We start from the raw sequence: 19,041 nt of genomic DNA on the forward strand, positions 1-19,041 counted from the left end.
GTCGGCTCTCAGCGACTCAGCCAGGAATTGCTCGTCTGTCCTGCATATGCAGCATTTTCTGTCCCTTTTACAAATGATGTAGCCGCAGCCGGGGCTACATTGGCACGTATTACGAGCTTTCCCAGGCATCCGACCGCCCATCCTATGGACTGAAGGGCAGGAGGAGGGGGACCTGAGAGTCTCGGGCAAAACAAAAGCCTCAAGGAAACCCATGTGGTGCAACAAACATCTAGAGACTAGAATAACCAACAGGGAAACCGCTTTAACACCCACCCAAACCTGCACTTTGTACACAGGGAGCTTCATCTTCAAACTCTACGGAAGCAACTCGAAGCCACGGACGCTGAGGGCGCCCCCCTGTGCAGGAAGCACAGCAAACACCTGACTGTTAACCCACCAACAGGCACGGAGCACACCCTGCACACACGGGGCGCCGTGCTGGGTGCCGGGACATGGGGGACGGAGATGTGGGCACCCGCTCAAAGCCAAGGGGAAGGGACCGCCGCTCTTTATTCAAAGAAGACAACTTCGATCTTCTGGCCTCCTCCCTCCTCACAGGGCGGCACAGCGGATGGGGCAGCAGAAGGCGTGAGATGCCGCCAGGAGTCCCCAGAGGGGCGGAGCGTGGGGGGGTCTGGTGGTAGGCACAGCCACGGTGCTGCCACAGGCTGCTGCTCCCCAAGGAAATATGGGGCGCAGGCGGGGACGAGCATGACTCAGAGCCCGAGGATACCACCAGGTCCCCCGCACGGTTGGGAGACTGCTCAGTGGGTTCTCCCATGTTCAGTACCAAGGCAGGATGGGCAGAGCTGGAGGCCGCATGGAGATCACCCGGCCTGAGGGGAAACTGAGGCCAGAGAAGGGGCAGGGCTCTCAAAATGGGGACGCATGCACCACTTCACAGGGGCACTGCGAAAACCAGCACAGCGATGCAGAGAGAGAGCTGAGAACAGTGCCTTGTACGCTATAGGCACCTAATGGATGCCAGCTGCCGTTATTATTATCAGCAGCAGCAGCAGCCAAGTTCAGAGTCGGTGATGGAGGCTGAACTAGAACCCAGGGGTTTATTCATAATACGTTATTTTTTAGATTACAGGAAACTTCCTCTCCTTCTTTGATTTTTTTGGCCTGAGTAATAGATCCCTCTTCCCCAAAACGCAACCAAACAGCCATGTGGGTTTTCAGCTGAAGGCACATTAAATCAACCAGACACGCCCTGGGAGAGTGAGAACCCATGGGCCACCTGCTGTCCAAAGGTCTCAGGCAGGCACAGCACGGAGCCATCGGAATAAGGACGCTGGCCGTGGGGGGAAAGCCCTGGCCCGAGACAGGGAGACGGGCTGGTGAGGGACACACAGAGGAGTCGCCGCACCCACGTGACTTCCCGTGCCTGACAGCACTGCCGTCACGCGTGTGCTCTGCCTGTCACCAGGGCCCCGCGCCTCAAAGGAAGCATCGCCATCCTTCCCGGCTCCCATCAGTCACTCCGGGGCCTAATGAAGACACAAGCGGGGGAGGGGAGCTTGTTATTTCTCACTGTCACGCGCTGAATATTCCACGGGCCAGGGCTGCTCCGCTGATTTATCCTCTCCTCTCCCACGGCTTACACTGTAGCGGTAATAAAAATATTTTCACTTGGATGGTAATAAAGCTGAATCTAGTTTACTAGCTGTAACTGAATTCTATCTTGAAAGAATAAGTCAATTTTAACCTTACAGTGTAGTCGAGACAGCTTTCAGAGAAATTTCATTAAAATCGCATTTAACCTAAATTTAAAAACACAGGGAAGGGAAAATGTATATGCAGGTTAAGCCTTTAACACACCGAGATGAAACTACTTTCCAGGAGTACATTTGGGCATTTTTTCCCCAAAGGGTGAGAGTGTAAATTTTAATAATAACGACAGCCGGCACTCCCCCTGGCCCCCCTGGGTTGGGTCAGTATCGGCCACGCTAACGGGCATCCGGGGGTGGACAGAGGCGCCTGCCCAGGGTGCAGAGGCCGCGGACTAACCCCACCAAAGGAGTGCTAACCCACCCACCGCTACCCGCCTGCTACTCAGTTGATAAAGATAATGGTGAGATAACAGAGGTACAAAGTTGGCTGGGCTCGCACCCTCCTAAGCATCTTCCCTGTGCTGACTCTCACACTCCCGGGAAAACCATGGCCACCACGGGGCCATCACCCGCCACTCACACCCACCGCTGGGGCGACAGAACCAGAATCTGAACGCACGCCGGCCTCCGGAGTCTTGCCCTGTGCTGAGTGGTGGTTCAGGACAAGCCAGAAACGTTCAAGAACGGTTTCCAAGGAGCCCAAAGCAGGGCCCACCTTCTTTCCTCGGCTTCTTAACCAGCCTCCCGTGTCTGCTCATGCATCAGCAGCCCCTGTCACCAGGGGACCGGAACTCTGGCATCTAATTTCCTTCTAACCCCCTAGTGGGAGGTCAACCTGTCCCTCAGGTTCCCACCAACTTACATGCCCCCAGCTTGTCACTGCTCTTTAGCAGCCAGGATGACCCCCCCGCCAAAGGAAGGGTTTCCATGGCCTCACAGGAAGGACGGGAAACACAGGAGCACGGGGCCAGGGGGCGGGCAGGCTGCCATCTACATACAGGCCCGCAGACCGCACACCTGCCCCCACCCCACCCAGTGCACCACAGACACCCTGTGGAGCGATGGACACATGCTCCGGGCCCCCAGCAGCCCTGTCACAGCGTACTGGCCGTGGAGAATTTGGGGGTGGCCCAAAACCATGAAGGACATCACAGAGGAAAACTACAGGGCCCCAGGGGCTTGGTGCCACCCTAGATCAGGGTGACAGTGACATCTTCCTGGGACTGTCAACGGCACCTCCCGGGCTACGGCCTAAAGAAGGGCATCCCGTAGACCCTCCATAGCAGCAGGCCCACCGGGTGGGCGAGCCCGGGGCCACTGAGCCTCTCCAGGCTGCGTCAGCGTGTCCTGCTCCTGTGGCCTGTCTCCTACTCCGCTGTGGGCTCCTTGAAGGCCAAAGTCGCATCTGTCACTTACCTCGCCTGCCTCCCCTCCCTCCACCCGTCAAACCGCGCCCCAGCCTGGGGCGCTGCCCTGCTCTGCCACACACAGCAAATGAGAAAGGGTCTAACTGCCTGCAGGGGTGGCCGAGGTGGCAGCGTTCCAGGCAAAGGAAACAACAGGAACAGGGATCCCAGCACGGCTGAGGTTACATGTCGTGCTTAAGGAAAAATAAACAGCCCCAGGCTTCAGCACGGCCTAGAGCTGGCTGGAGGATGAAGGGGTGTGGGATCAAACTGCGAAGGGCCTTGGGGGCCACTGCACCGCGAGTCCCGAGGTCCACCTGCCGTTACATCAGCAGCAGCGTGAAGGGTGGACCAGAGAGAAGGAAGATGTGGATCTTGTTAGGAGGCGGAAGGCAGGGGCCTCCTACAAGCCCGCCTGCACTCATGGACGGGGATCAACCAGGTGAGTGTCCCGGGAGGCACGGGCAGCCCAGCGCGGCTGTGCGCGAGGACTTGAGTGACACACAACACATCTCCGAAGGTCATCATCCACAGCGCAAAAAAATCCAACCATCCCCAGGGCGACTGTGAATACATTCACCAGACGGTTGAGGGGCCCTAAGCCAGCCTTTCAGAAAATAATGATTAATAAGTCAGAAACTGATCCAACCAAATGAAAAGGAGTAACTTCACTTAAAAAAATCACTTGGTGACCAGCCTCATTACAATGTCTGCACTGAGGAAAGTCAAATGAGCTCAGCTGGTGTACAGGTCAATCCAAGCCTTTGGCATAAACAAGAAGCCCTCCCAGGAGACAGGCTGCCCCTCTGTGGACATGTCGGGTGGCCGGAATGTGTAACGAGGTCAGTCTGCCCCTCGGCAGAATGGGAAAGTAACTAACCTCAAGCGCTGCAGCCACGCCCAGAAAATGAACCACATCTAAAGTGGGCATGTATGAGTGCAGAGGGGTGTGTGCACATTGGTGCATGCGCGTGTTGGTGCGTACGTGTGTGTCAGTGTGAGTGTGCATGCATGTATGTGTGTATTGGTGTGGGAGAGTGTGTATACTGGTATGTGTGTGTGCATATGCGTGTAAAGGTGTGTGTCTACTGGCGTGTGTGTGCACGTGTATACTTTAATTTCAAATGACCCATCATGTGCGAGATGTATTTTCACTGCCACCTGTAACCTCTAGGAGAAGACGGCAGCCTCAAGCTCAGGACTAAGCTTAAATTCCAGCTTGACGCAACTTCGAACTCTCCCTTTGCGGAGTTGCCAGATAAAATACAGGAGGCTCAGTGAACTCTGGATTTCAGTATGTACCCAATATTGCATCCAACGAACAAAAAATGGTTCATTACTGATCTGAAATTCAAATTTAACTGAGTGTTCCATATTTTTATTTCCTAAATCAGACACCGCTAAGATTAGGTAGGAAGGATTTGTCCCCATTTTTCCTACAGGAAAGGGAAAGCAGAGCTTGGATAAGCCTGAGGATGCGCATTTCTGTTGGTGGTTCTGGCCTCCCCAAGCAGCCCTAGGACAGTTTAGAGTGTGGAGAGAACTCCCTCTGGGCTATGCTCACTGGCCACCCGGCCCAGACTGGCTGACTAATGACCAGGTCTCTCCACCTCTCCCTGGTGGCCCTACCGGGGCCTCAGCTTTACGGTCCCTCCACAGCTAAGGACAGAGCCCAGCAGACCTTGGCCTGCAAAGGAGTCACAGGCCTTTAGGGGGTGGGCGTGCCTGTCTCCTCCCACTTCCCCTCCACTGGGTCTGCCCCACCAGGAACTATCCACCAAAGTCCCTTTCTATGCCTGTTTCCTTCCCCACGGGAAAACTCACTAGTCTGTGAAGAAATTCTTTTTTTTTTTTTTCGGTATGCGGGCCTCTCACTGCCGTGGCCTCTCCCATTGCGGAGCACAGGCTCCGGACGCGCAGGCCCAGCGGCCATGGCTCACGGGCCCAGCCGCTCCGCGGCATATGGGATCCCCCCAGACCGGGGCACGAACCCGTATCCCCTGCATCGGCAGGCGGACTCTCAACCACTGCGCCACCAGGGAGGCCCTGTGAAGCAATTCTTTAAGATCTGATTTTAAGTGTTCTGAAAAAAAAAAAACCAAGCATAGACATAACCAGATTTACATGTCTACTGAGGCTGAGTATCTTCAAATGTTCCTTTTTAAAACTGAAATAGGGGAGGCGGAGTCAAGATGGCGGTGTGGGACGACACGAAGTTAGCATCTCCCCACAACTAGGGCACCTGGTGGGAGACTCTGGTGCACAAGGAGTTGGGAGGAACCCGCAAATGAACCAGTAGGACGTAGGGGGACTAAGGGGGGAGGAGAAGCAGAGGCCAGAGAGGATCGGCACCCCTGAGGCAGGAAAGATCAGGAGAGGCAGGCGGGAGGGACTCTCCAGGAAGAGCGGGAGAGGACCAGAGGGCAATCGCCTGGCCCACTCAGGCTGGGGAGCCTACTGAGCTCCCAGGCCGGTAACCCCCTCCAAAGCCCCATCCAGGCCACGTGGGTCCTGGGGGCATAGGAGGGAGGCCGGGGAGATCAGAAGAGGCAGGCGGGAGGGGCCATCCAGGAGGAGCGGGAGAGGAGCAGAGGGTGATTGCCCCGCCCACTCGAGCTCAGGAAGCCTGCTGGGCTCCCTGGTGAGGTCCCTGCCCCATGAGACCATGGGTGGGGGGCACACCTGGGCCCCTTCTGTTCCTTGAGCCTAAGCCCACCCCCCCCACAGAGTCCCTTTTCCAGCCCTGTGGGTCCTGAGCACTGGCCCCGTCCACCGGCCAAACCTCGCCCTTGCTTAGGCCTTGTCCTTGCTTAGGCCCCACCCTCCACAGCCAAGGCCTTTCCCCACCACCACCACCTTTTTCTTCTTTTCCCTTCTCCTCTTTTTTACTATCATGGCACTGATGTACCTTCCAGTTGTTGATTCATCTATATTTTTACTTTTATATTCTTCCTAACATATCTGTTAATTTCCTAGTCTAATTTTATTTTTTATTTTGTTCTTTTCTTCTTTTTTGACACCCCAGGCGGCTTGCAGGATCTTGGTTCATGAGCCCAGGGTTGGGCCAAAGCTCCTGTGGTGGGAGCTCCAAGTCCAAACCATTGGACTAACAGAGAACCTCAGATCCCAGGGAATATTCATCGGAGTGAGGTCTCATGGAGTTCCTCATCTCACTACCAAGACCCAGGTCTACCAAATAGCCTACAAACCCCAGTGTTGGAAGCCTCAGGCCAAACAACCAGTAAGACAGGAACACAATCCCACTCATATAAAAATAAATAAATAAAATGGCAAAAAAAATGTGTCACAGATGAAGGAGCAAGGTGAAAACGTGCAAGACCAAATAAATGAAGAGGAAACAGGCAATCTACCTGAAAAAGAATTCAGAGTAATGATAGTAAAGATGATCCAGAATCTCAGAAATAGAATGGAGGCACGGATTGAGAAAATACAAGAAATATTTAACAAAGACCTAGAAGAACTAAAGAACAAACAAACACAATAACTGAAATGAAAAATACACTAGAAGGAATCAATAACAGAATAACTGAGGCAGAAGAACGAACAGGTGAGCTGGAAGACAGAATGGTGGGAATAACTGCCGAGAAGCAGAATAAAGAAAAAAGAATTAAAAGAACTGAAGACAATCTCAGAGACCTCTGGGACAACACTAAACGCACCAACATTCGAATTATAGGGGTCCCAGAAGAAGAAAAGAAAAAGAAAGGGTCTGAGAACATATTTGAAGAGATTATAGTTGAAAACTTCCCTAACATGGGAAAGGAAATAGTCACTCAACTCCAGGAAGCACAGAGAGTCCCATACAGGATAAACCCTAGGAAAAACACACCAAGACACATATTAATCAAACTAACAAAAATTAAATTCAAAGAAAAAATATTAAAAGCAGCAAGAGAAAAACAAAAAATAACATTCAAAGGAATGCCCATAAGGTTAGCAGCTGATTTCTTAGCAGAAACTCTGCAGGCCAGAAGGGAGGGACAGGATATACTTAAAGTGATGAGAGAGAAAAACCTACAACCAAGATTAGTCTACCCAGCAAGGATCTCAATTCAGATTCGATGGAGAAATCAAAAGCTTTTCAGACAAGCAAAAGCTTAGAGAATTCAGCACCGCCAAACCAGCTTTACAACAAATGTTAAAGAAACTTCTCTAAGCGGGAAACACAAGAGAAGAAAAAGACCCACAAAACAAACCCAAAACAATTTTAAAAAATGGTAATAGGAACATACATATCGATAATAATCTTGAATGTAAATAGATTAAATGCCCCAACCGAAAGACACAGACTGGCTGAATAGATACAAAAACAAGACCCATATATATGCTGCCTACAGGAGACCCACTTCAGACCTAGGGACACATACAGACTGAAAGTGAAGGGATGGAAAAAGATATTCCATGCAAATATAAATCAAAAGAAAGCTGGAGTGGCAATACTCGTATCAGATAAAATAGACTTTAAAATAAAGACTGTTATAAGAGATAAGGAGGGACACTACATAATGATCAAAGGATCAATCCAAGAAGAAGATATAACAATTATAAATGTTTATGCACCCAACATAGGAGCACCTCAATACATAAGGCAAATACTAATGACCATGAAAGGAGAAATAGACAGTAACACAATAATAGTGGGGGACTTTAACACCCCACTTACAACAACGGACAGATAATCCAAACAGAAAATAAATAAGGAAACACAAGCTTTAAATGACACAATAGACCAGATAGATCTAATTGATATTTACAGAATATCCCACCCAAAAGTGGCAGAATACACTTTCTTCTTAAGTGCACATGGAACATTCTCCAGGACAGATCAAATCTTGGGTCACAAATCAAGCCTCAGAAAATTTAAGAAAATTGAAAGTCATATCAAGCATCTTTTCTGACCACAACACTAGGAGATTGGAAATCAATTACAAGAAAAAACTGTAAAAAACACAAATAGGGCTTCCCTGGTGCCGCAGTGGTTGAGAGTCTGCCTGCTGATGCAGGGGACATGCGTTCATGCCCCAGTACGGGAAGATCCCACATGCCGCAGAGCAGCTAGGCCCGTGAGCCATGGCCACTGAGCCTGCGTGTCTGGAGCCTGTGCTCCGCAACGGGAGAGGCCACAACAGTGAGAAGCCCGTGTACAGCAAAAAAAAAACAAAAACAAAAACAAAAAAACACGAATACATGGAGGCTAAACAGTATGCTACTAAATAACCAAGAGATCACTGGAGAAATAAAAGAAGAAGTAAAAAAGTACACAGAAACAAATGACAATGAAAACACGATGATCCAAAACATAATGGGACGCAGCAAAAGCAGTTCTAAGAGGCAAGTTTATAGCAATACAATCTCACCTCAAGAAACAAGAAAAATCTCAATTAAACAATCTAACCCTACACTTAAAACAACTAGAGAAAGAAGAACAAAGAAAACCCGAAGTCAGTAGAAGGAAAGAAATCATAAAGATCAGAGCAGAAATAAATGAAATAGAAACAAAGAAAACAATAGCAAAGATCAATAAAACTGAAAGCTGGTTCTTTGAGGAGATAAACAAAATTTATAAACCCTTAGCCAGACTCATCAAGAAAACAAGGGAGAGGATGCAAATCAATAAAATTACAAGTGAAAAAGGAGAAATCACAACTGACACTGCAGAAATACAAAGGATTATAAGAGACTACTGCAAACAACTATATGCCAATAAAATGGACAACCACGAAGAAATGGACAAATTATTGGAAAGGTACAACTTTCCAAGACTGAACCAGGAAGAATTAGAAAATATAAACAGACCCATCACAAGTAATGAAATTGAAACTGTAATTAAAAATCTTCCAACAAACAAAAGTCCAGGACCAGATGGCTTCACAGGCGAATTCTATCAAGCATTTAGAGAAGAGCTAACACCGATCCTTCTCAAACTCTTCCCAAAAATTGAAGAGGAAGGAACACTCCCAAATTCAATCTACAAAGCCACCATCACCCTGATACCAAAACCAGAAAAAGGTATCACAAAAAAAGAAAATTATAGACCAATGTCACTGATGAACATAGATGCAAAAATCCTGAATAAAATACTAGCAAACAGAATCCAACAGCACATTAAAAGGATCATACACCATGATCAAGTGGGATTTATCCCAGGGATGCAAGGATTCTTCAATATATGCGAATCAATCAATGTGATACACCACATTAACAAATTAAGCAATAAAAACCATATGATCATCTCAATAGATGCAGAAAATGCTTTTGACAAAATTCAACACTCATTTATGATAAAACTCTCCAGAAAATGGGCACAGAGGGAACCTACCTCAACATAAGAAAGACCATATATGACAAACCCACAGCAAGCATCATACTCAATGGTGAAAAACTGAAAGCATATCCTCTAAGATCAGGAACAAGACAAGGATGTCCACTCTCATCACTATTATTCAACATAGTTTTGGAAGTCCTAGCCACAGCAATCAGAGAAGAAAAAGAAATAAAAGGAATACAAATTGAAAAAGAGGAAGTAAAACTGTCACTGTTTGCCAATGACATGATACTATATATAGAAAATCCTAAAGATGCCACCAGAAAACTATTAGAACTAATCAATGAATTTGGTAAGGTTGCATGATACAAAATTAATGCACACAAATCTCTGGCATTCCTGTACACCAACAATGAGAAATCAGAAAGAGAAATTAAGGAAACACTCCCATTTACCACTGCAACAAAAAGAATAAAATACTTTGGAATAAACCTGCCTAAGGAGGAGAAAAACTTGTACTCAGAAAACTATAAAACACTGATGAAAGAAATCAAAGAGGACACAAACAGATGGAGAAATAGACCATATTCTTGGATTAGAAGAATCAATACTGTGAAAATGACTATACTGCCCAAAGCAATCTACAGGTTCAATGCAATCCCTATCAAACTACCAATGGTATTCTTCACAGAATTAGAACAAAAAATTTTACAATTCATGTGGAAACACAAAAGACCCCGAATAGCCAAAGCAATCTTGAGAAAGAAAAGTGGAACTGGAAGAATCAGGCTCCCTGACTTCAAACTATACCACAAAGCTACAGTAATCAAGACAGTATGGTACTGGCACAAAAACAGAAATATAGATTAATGGTACCGGATAGAATGCCCAGAGATAAACCCATGCACATATGGGCACCTAATTTACAACAAAGGAAGCAAGAACATACAATGGAGAAAAGACAGCCTCTTCAATAAGCGGTGCTGGGAAATCTAGACAGCTACATGTAAAAGAATGAAATTAGAACACTGCCTAACACCATACACAAAAATAAACTCCAAACGGATTAAAGACTTAAATATAAGACTAAACACTATAAAAGCCTTAGAGGAAAACATAGGAAAAACGCCCTTTGACATAAACCACAGCAAGCTCTTTTTTGACACACTTCCTAGAGTAACGGAAATAAAAACAAAAATAAACAAATGGGACTTAATTAAACTTAAAAGCTTTTGCACAGCAAAGGAAACCATAAACAAGACGGAAAGACAACCCTCAGAATGGGAGAAAATATTTGCAAATGAAACAGCAAAGGGTTAATCTCCAAAATATACAAACAGCTCATGGAGATCGCTATCAAAAAAAAAAAAAAATCCAGTTAAAAAATGGGTGGAAGACCTAAATAGACATTTCACCAAGGAAGACATACAGATGGCCAAGAGGAACATGAAAAGATGTTCAACATCACTAATTATTAGAGAAATGCAAATCAAAACTACAATGAGGTATCACCTCACGCCAGTCAAAATGGCCATTATCAAAAATCTAGAAACAGTAAATGCTGGAAAGGGTGTGGTGAAAAGGGAACCCTCCTGCACTGTTGGTGGGAATGTAAATTGATACAGCCACTATGGAAAACAGTATGGAGGTTCCTTGAAAAATGAAAAATAGAACTGCCATATGACCCAGCAATCCCACTACTGGGCATACACCCTGAGAAAACCATAATTCAAAAAGAGTCATGTACCAAAATGTTCATAGCAGCCCTATTTACAATAGCCCAGAGATGGAAACAACCTAAGTGTCCGTCATCGGATGAATGGATAAAGAAGATGTGGCACATATATACAATGGAATATTACTCAGCCACAAAAAGAAACGAAATTGAGGTATTTGTAGTGAGGTGGATGGACCTAGAGTCTGTCATACAGAGTCAGAAAGAGAAAAACAAATACTGTATGCTAACACATATATATGGAATCTAAAAAAAAAAAAATTGGTACTGATGAACCTAGTTGCAGGGCAGGAATAAAGAGGTAGACATAGATAATGGACTTGAGGACATGGGCTGGGAGGGCAAAGTTGGGGCAAAGTGAGAGTAGCATTGACATATATACGCTACCGAATGTAAAACAGTTGGCTGGTGGGAAGCAGCAGCATAGCACAGGGAGATCAGCTTGGTGCTTTGCAATGACCTAGAGGGGTGGGATAGAGAGGCTGGGAGGGAGGCTCAAGAGGGAGGGGATATGGGGACATGTGTATGCATACGGCTGATTCGCTTTGTTGTGTAACATCAGCTAACACAGTACTGTGAAGCAATTATACTCCAATAAAGATCTATTTAAAAAAAACTGAAATAGGCTCTCACGGTGTTTTCAATCAAAAGATAGCAAAAATATTCCATTTACATTATCTTATTTCACAAAAGGTGCAGGAGCATAGAATCCAAGGTGAGGCTGCCCCACAGGGGGCCCAGCCACCGGATTCAGTCACAGGGGCTCTGACCGCAGCCTCTCGAAGAGCCCAAGGGCTGACCCTGGGGGCAACTAGGGATCATGCAACCTCAAAGATTGACATCAGACATAACAGACATAAGGACAATAAAGGTACAAGGTGTGTCACTCGGATACACCGCAAAAATGTGAAATTTCACTTTCAAATATGTGTAAACATTCCAGGTGTAATCTGGAGTGGAAATCTCCTCCAGTACTTAGTATGTTGAAATTCTATCAGCCCGTGGTGTGTTAACGTATATTTATTACTGAAGCAGTAAATTACTCAATGATTGGTGTGAACTGTTAATCTTATGTACAAAAATTGTTTCATAAGTAGGGAACAGAGTGATGTGAACAGAAATGCTGAGAGCACCCACTCTTACCTCTGAACTTCTCTCTATGCCTCACCCATTACTCTGTCCCCAGTCTCGGGGCCAGGCTCGCCCGGCCCAGGCAGGAGGGCCCTTTCCTTTCCTCCTGACTTTTGTTGCAGCATGTGACTCGGTTTGGCCAATGAAATGCAGCCGAGCCCCGGGGACCACTTTCTTTTGGAAGAGCAAAGAGCCTGTGAACAATCCCCAAAGATTTTCCCTCCATCACAAGAACTGGGCCAGCCAACTCCTGAAGGCAGCTGCTCCATCAGCCTGAGTCCCCAGGTGAGGACAACACAGACCAGAGCCCTGGGCAGAGCCACAAAGGATGTGCCATGTGGGTGAGAAGCAAACGTGTGTTGCTTGAGCTGCTGAGGTTTACAGGCTGTCTGTTGGGGCTTAGGGTTAGGGTTAGGGTTAGGGTTAGGTCTGTTTGGGCAGCAACAGTGGTACCTGGCTTCCGCCCAGTGGGGGCTTTTACCCTCATCACCCAGAGTTTGGCCCACATGCACCTTCGATGCACTCCTGGTACGAGGCTGTGTGCTCGGACAGTGCACGAGAGGGTTCAGATCTAACCCACCCCGAAGCAGCAGAGGACACAGCGTGTGCACTCAGGCAAGGGTGGGGGGGCGGCCCACAGAGGAGAGGGAACTGGTGCTGATGGGAGAGGGAAGGGAAAGCGGGGAGGCAGCAGGAACACAGAGGGAGTCAGGGGCACCGCGGGAGGCCGGCCCCTGCCCGGGACAGGGACGTGGGAAACAGGGCAGAGTGAAACGGCACAGCACCCAGTGCAAAACCCATCCACGGATGTCAGCATCCTGCGGCGCATGGCAGGCAGACCTGCTCGCCCAGGGCGCACGCGCACCCCTCTGCTTACGGGTCCCCGCCAGGGTCTGCAGGCACAGGAAACAAGCACCGCAGCTCCCACACGCCCACCACTGCTCCAGCGTGTGCGAGCAGAACCCGAGGACGTGGTGAAGACCCTAGTGTTTGCGGGCTGCAGCCAGTAAGTCCAACCAACCAGTCCTTGTTTATTGGAGGCCCTGAGGCTTGGACACAAACGACCACACGATGGTGGCTGGTCTCACGGAAGCACTGATGCTGACTGGCGTTTCTCTGAACGAGAGCTCTGTGCACAGCCTTTCCCAGAAAAAGTCTGAGCATCGAGCAAGGCGGCCCCAGAAGAACAGAGGACCGGGAACCACATGTAACACCAGAGGCTCAAGCTATTTCTCCCCAAGAGAGAAGAAGAAACTACATTTGATAAGAGAGTAAGAAATCAATGTTTTTTAAAAAAAGGTCTGAGGCTGCTTTTTGGACGAATGAGAGCTACATGAATACTGACTCCAGGCCACCCCTTCCTCAAGGCCACACGCCGGCCTTTGTCACATAAGCTCTGTCTCACCCGATTTTCAACAGCTGCTGCCCCTGGTCTCCCAGACTCAGTCTTTCCATCTGCCCACCCGCAGCCAGAGTGCCCCAAAGAAACACCACATGTCCCTCCGCTGGGCTACGAGGTGGCCTGCTGGAGGCTGACCGGCCTATGGCAGTAACACATTTGCACGAGAAGCGGCTTGCTCTGTTCCAGGGCCAAAATAAAGCGCAGTCTGGCAGAAACAAGAAACCCCTAGGCCAGCCCTCACCCAAAAAATGTGACTTAAGAATTCACCTTGCAGAGGCAGGTAACTGTTAGAAATGGGCTCTGCTAAGGTCGTAGCAGACACTCATCCAGAACTCCCAAATCCTTTCCAATTTCCCAAGAGCCAGGGCTTTGATCTCCCAGACCTCAGACCCAGTCTCAGTATTTTCCCATTCTCAGTGGGATTTCGTCTTCCTGTGGTGATTTCATCTGGTTCTACTCCTAAGCTGCCCATATACCCACTCTTTTTACCAATGACCACCTGACTCTCCCAAGGCTGGATGGGGTGCTGACCTGCCGATTTCCAAGGGCTCTGAAGTTCACAGTAATTGTGGTCCCTGCTTGTACTGCAAGGGTAGGTGTGTGTGCTTCGTCTGCTTTCCTTCTTGATTACGCAGCTTCTTGGAGGCAGTGAGAAACAATTCAGATTTAGGTGGCCTCTTGGACTTTCAAATTCATTCTTGAAGGGTATTTCTGCTGGATGTCGACACTACAGTGACAGTTATCATTCTTCCTGCACACTGAACATATCTTCTTGTCCTTTTGTTGAGAAGACAGTTCTCAGACAGCCATTCTTAGAAAATAATCTCTTACTCTCACTGCCTTAAGAACTAGTCTTCAATTGAATTTTACTATGATGTGTTTACATACAGTTTTCTCTTTATTCTCCTGAAGATTCAATGGGCTCTTCAATCTGTGAATTGGTTTATTTCAGTACTTTTGGAAGACAATGAATCATTATCTCTTCAGATTCTAATTCACTCTCCCTCCTCTCCTTCTATGACTCCAAATAAGTACATATGAAGCTCTCTAACCATACCTTCTATATCTCTTACTTTCTATATTTTGCATATTCTTATCTCTCCATGTTTTGTTTTGGCTATTTTCTTCCAACCCATCTTCCAGTTCACTAACTTTCTCTATAGCTATGTCTAATTTGTTAAATCTGCCCACTGACTTTTTAATTTGGTTATTGTATTTTTCAAATCTTTTATGTAAAATCATGTAGTTTCCCACTACCATGGCAAACATTCTCAAGATTCTCTTTTTTATATTTCTTCATACATAGTAAGGAGAATAGTTTCATGGTCTATGCGTAAGAATTAGAGAAACTTAACATCTTGTGGGCCTGTTTCTGTTGTTTCTGTTTGTTCTCACTTAAGAAGTCTTGAATGTGTGTGTATCTTTGACTACGTGTAGATCATTTTATGTGGAAAAAAAAAAAAAGCAGAAACAATTTGAGGAACAACTTTCTGGTAACTTCCTCCAGAAAAGATTTTTTTTTTGCTTCTCCCAAGCACTCTACTCCAGTAGAGAAGTGCCGTAATCAAGGTTCAAACAACCCTGGTCCTCTCAGGTGATGTAAACCTGGCCTGCAAGACTGCACAAGGGCAGTTTCACTTCAGTTCCACCCTGACAGTTGGTCTTCTGGGTCTCAGAAAGTACCTGGGCATTTTCTGCACTCCTATCCTCAGGTAGGCTATGGTTTGATCCTTTCCCTCCATGAAGCTGTCAAAACTACAAACCACGTTGGGATTCTTTCTTCTGGATTAGCACGAACCCTCAGAACAACAGTGGCCTTCAGGGCCGGGCTCATCTCTCTGGTTCCAGCATTCTTCCAGAATCTGGCCAGGAAGTTCTTGTCTCCCTATTAGCAGTTCAATGTTTTTATGAAATTTGTTTTCTTTTTACCTTCTTTCTTTTTTTCTCTCTTTCATTCTTCCTCACCACCCCCTATTGGTTTGTTTGTTTGCTGGCTTTAAAAAACAATCTTATCCATTTTTTAGGTCTTTTCAGTGAGAAATCTGGTTGGAATTACCTAGCCCACCACCACTGGCAGTGGAAGGTCCTCCTACTCTCACCTTTGACATGGCCAATTCAGTGGCTCAAGGCTCCATCTCTCATTGTGTGGGAAGTTCTGAAAGCTCTGCCCCAAAGATTACAGACTCCCCTGGGGCTTCTCACTAGCCAGCTTACCTCTCTCAAGACAATTACCACCCACCGGGCAGTCTCTCAGGCTGCTGCCCATCACCTTCCTGCTCGGCCTCCATTACAGACACGACCCTCTGTCTTCAGTCACGCCACCTTCCTGTCTAGGGAACAGACTTTTTCTAAAGATTTCGGGGTAACAGAGAGTAGGGTACCACACTACTCAAAATAGAAAACTACTTTAGAGTACTTTTCAGAAATCCTTCAGCCAGTTGTCACAGCTAGAAAATAAGACAGTGACTTTGACCCCTCCTAATCTTCCCCACCCCCCGCTGCCCCCCCTCCCCTCGCTGCCACCCTCCTGTACCCCTGGGCCTCTGCCCTCCTCTCCCTCTCCATTCTCTTCTGACTTACAACACTACTACTGGAACTCCAAAATTCCTCTCACTTTTCCTTGTGTAGCAATTTAGCTCTTTTCTAAACTATTCCCATCTGGGTCAAGCCCATAAAACCTCAGCTTTCTTAATAACAGGTCCATGAAATTGTGTTCCTTCACCAAATTGCCAAAAAGTTCTGAAATCAATGCTGTCCTTGCCCTGAAATGCAAAAATGGGGCAGTGGTTGTTTTTCTTTTTTTTTTTTAAAGCATTATTTTCCTCCTAGTGTATCCTGCCGTCCCTGCACAGTCCCAAGACCACAAATTCTTTCTCCAGGAGGACAGTGAGAGAAGGGGGCCTATGGACACTTCTCCCCGGGGCTGCTGAGGGGTAACAGCCCAAACTCTGTCAATTCTGATACTTCCTGCTTGAAAAGCCTGGGAATTCTTCTGAGGCCATCACAGAAGTTCTTCCAGGTTTCACTGGAAGAATAGTTACAAACAGATTACAAAGTCTAACCAATTACCAAAAAGAGCCTCCTATGTTGTGAAGAACCGATCATTTAAACAAAACAACCACAGGATGAAAATGCCCTCCTCAGAAGCTGCAGGAAAATAAAAATGGGATTTACTGAAAAGCCCAGATCCGGTTGGGATTCCTCTGGTTGCTGCTGCTGCTCTTTTAAACCATCATCCAGCAAACCTGTGATGTGCTTCTTCTAAACCACAGCACCGGAGAAAATCAACTCAACTATTTCCCAGACTGCAGCCCTGGAACAAATAAGCACCAACCGCAACTTTCCAACCTCCACAAAAATACAAAATCTGCCTTCTAAGAGACACAGGAGGAAAAGAAAAACTGCTAAGGAAGTGTAATTTACAGCTCCTGCAAATTGTATTTGAAAGAACAAAACGAGGCTGGGGGAAAGGTGTGAAACTGCCAGCAGCAAAAAAACCCAAGAGCATCCAACAAAGATCTCCCCATGAAGTTACGAATAAATGTACATAAATGCAGTTACATAAACCAAAAACAGTACTTTGAACAGGTAGCTGCAAAGCAGCTAAATACACTGAATCAAAGTATTAGTGGAAGAACTGTGTAGAACTTCATAATATGGAAATTAGGTAATAACCATTAGATGCAACTGAAAATCAGATTCAATCAAGGAACAGAATGGAGTTGATAATTCGTATGACTCCATTTTATAATGTCATTCAACCATTTCCCAAACCAAGTGCCTTTCTTGGGAAGATGATTACCGATATATTTTCTACTGTTGAAGGTACAGCAAGGGGAAGAGACACCGGGATATGCCTGTCCTTGGAAGGCAGCCCTGGAACATGGGCGGCGTGTCTACGTTTTAAGCAAAGTACGATTTCTCTGCAGGTTCAGTGAAGTCATCCACCAAGCTCACACCGGGCTCCTGATGACACAGCCTGTGTCTTCTCTGCACATCACCACTGACCAGCCAGCTGGTGTCACAAATCCATGCCCGGTTCTGCTTGGTATCCCTCTGTTAATGCTCTGTTCATTAATTTAACAAACTACCAGGAGAGTATGCTTGGAATGGGCAGCATTATCTCTCAACTTTAATTAAACTCTGCTATTGCAATATGACAGCACATCATAGGGGGAATTATTTTAAAGATGAGGGTAGAAAGTATTTCAAAGCCCCCACTTAAACATGAAAGCATCATCTAAAATGGCCGAGCACATACTATAATTTTTCTATAATATTAAAGATGTTATTTTCAGACTCGGTAATTAATTGGATTCCGTGGAGAAATTACGCCAGCATCCTTGATAGCAAAATGATGTGCAGAGGCAGGAACAGTGTGCCAGAGGATGGTCATAAACAACCCGGCTGTCACCCAGATTATGACAATCACCGGGCTTAATAAGGAGTAAGAGGTGCCTGCTTCTAGGATGCACTCATTACTTCCTGCAAAGTCACGGCACTGAATTCTGATTATATCGCCTTCGTGAAAGGAATGGCCGCAGCACCTGAAGGATGGGGGGAAGGCGCAAGCCAGGGGCCACGGGCTGGCCGAGGACGGCATCCTGTCGACTGACGGCTGGCGAGTCCTGAGCCTTCCACCACCTTCTCCCCTGCCCCACAGGGAAAGGGGAGCCCAGGAAGCTGGCTTACCATCGATCCGGCTCACGAGTTCTTCCAAGATTTTCACTTTCATTTGAATCCCAGGTTGAGCAAAGGTGTAGTTGTCCTAAGGGAAAAATAACAACGAATATCATATGCATGGAAAATAAAACCCGCTTTCCAAAGGGGAAAAAGGCAGCAGGAACAAAGCTGAACAGTTTCACAACATAACAGACTCACAAAGTGATCAACGCACAAGGCATTAGGCTGCGTTACACCACCAGTGTGCAGCACGAACCAGAAGGTGAAGTCTGACACCCCCTGATGTCAGAGGGGAACACACCAATCTCAGGAATATTTAATGGGGCATATCTATATGTAAATGCAGATATTTACATTTAAATTGAACAAACAGCTCACTGAGGGCCAGAATCTGCTGGAAGTTGCTCTGGCTGGCACAGGGGCAAAGAGCACTCAGCGCTGCAGGGGAGCCAATGCGTAACAGCGACCTGGCAGTACCAGCGTCACGCCGGCCATCCCAGGGCCAGGGACACGGTCACTCTGTGAGCGCAGAGTGAACATGGGACTTCAGTCTCAGTGAACTCAGGTGAAGAAGTTCATAAACGAAGACAGGAAAACCAGTGTGGGCACTGGGCAGGGGGAGGGGGGTCTCCAGTCAGGTGAACCCGGAATGAGAGCCCAGCTCTATCACTTAGATGCTGTGTGACCTTGGCAAGTAACACCACCCCTCTGGGCTGCAGTTTCATTATCTATACAGTGAGAATGACAGTGCTGACTTGTAGGACTGCTCTGAGGCTTTAGGA

The 19,041-nt window shown here is 47.0% G+C and overlaps 1 protein-coding gene across 1 annotated transcript in view; it reads right to left on the bottom strand.

The window, feature by feature from the left end:
- The window catches only part of TBC1D22A (TBC1 domain family member 22A), a 326,227-nt gene that overhangs the window by 95,248 nt on the left and 211,938 nt on the right, over window positions 1–19,041 (bottom strand). The window contains exon 10 of the mRNA XM_060113299.1: window positions 18,269–18,344. Coding sequence (XP_059969282.1) covers window positions 18,269–18,344 — 76 coding nt within the window. The remainder of the gene's footprint in view (window positions 1–18,268; window positions 18,345–19,041) is intronic.

The sequence above is a fragment of the Mesoplodon densirostris genome, chromosome 11 (genome assembly GCF_025265405.1).
Source record: "Mesoplodon densirostris isolate mMesDen1 chromosome 11, mMesDen1 primary haplotype, whole genome shotgun sequence".
NCBI classification, from domain to species: domain Eukaryota; kingdom Metazoa; phylum Chordata; class Mammalia; order Artiodactyla; family Ziphiidae; genus Mesoplodon; species Mesoplodon densirostris.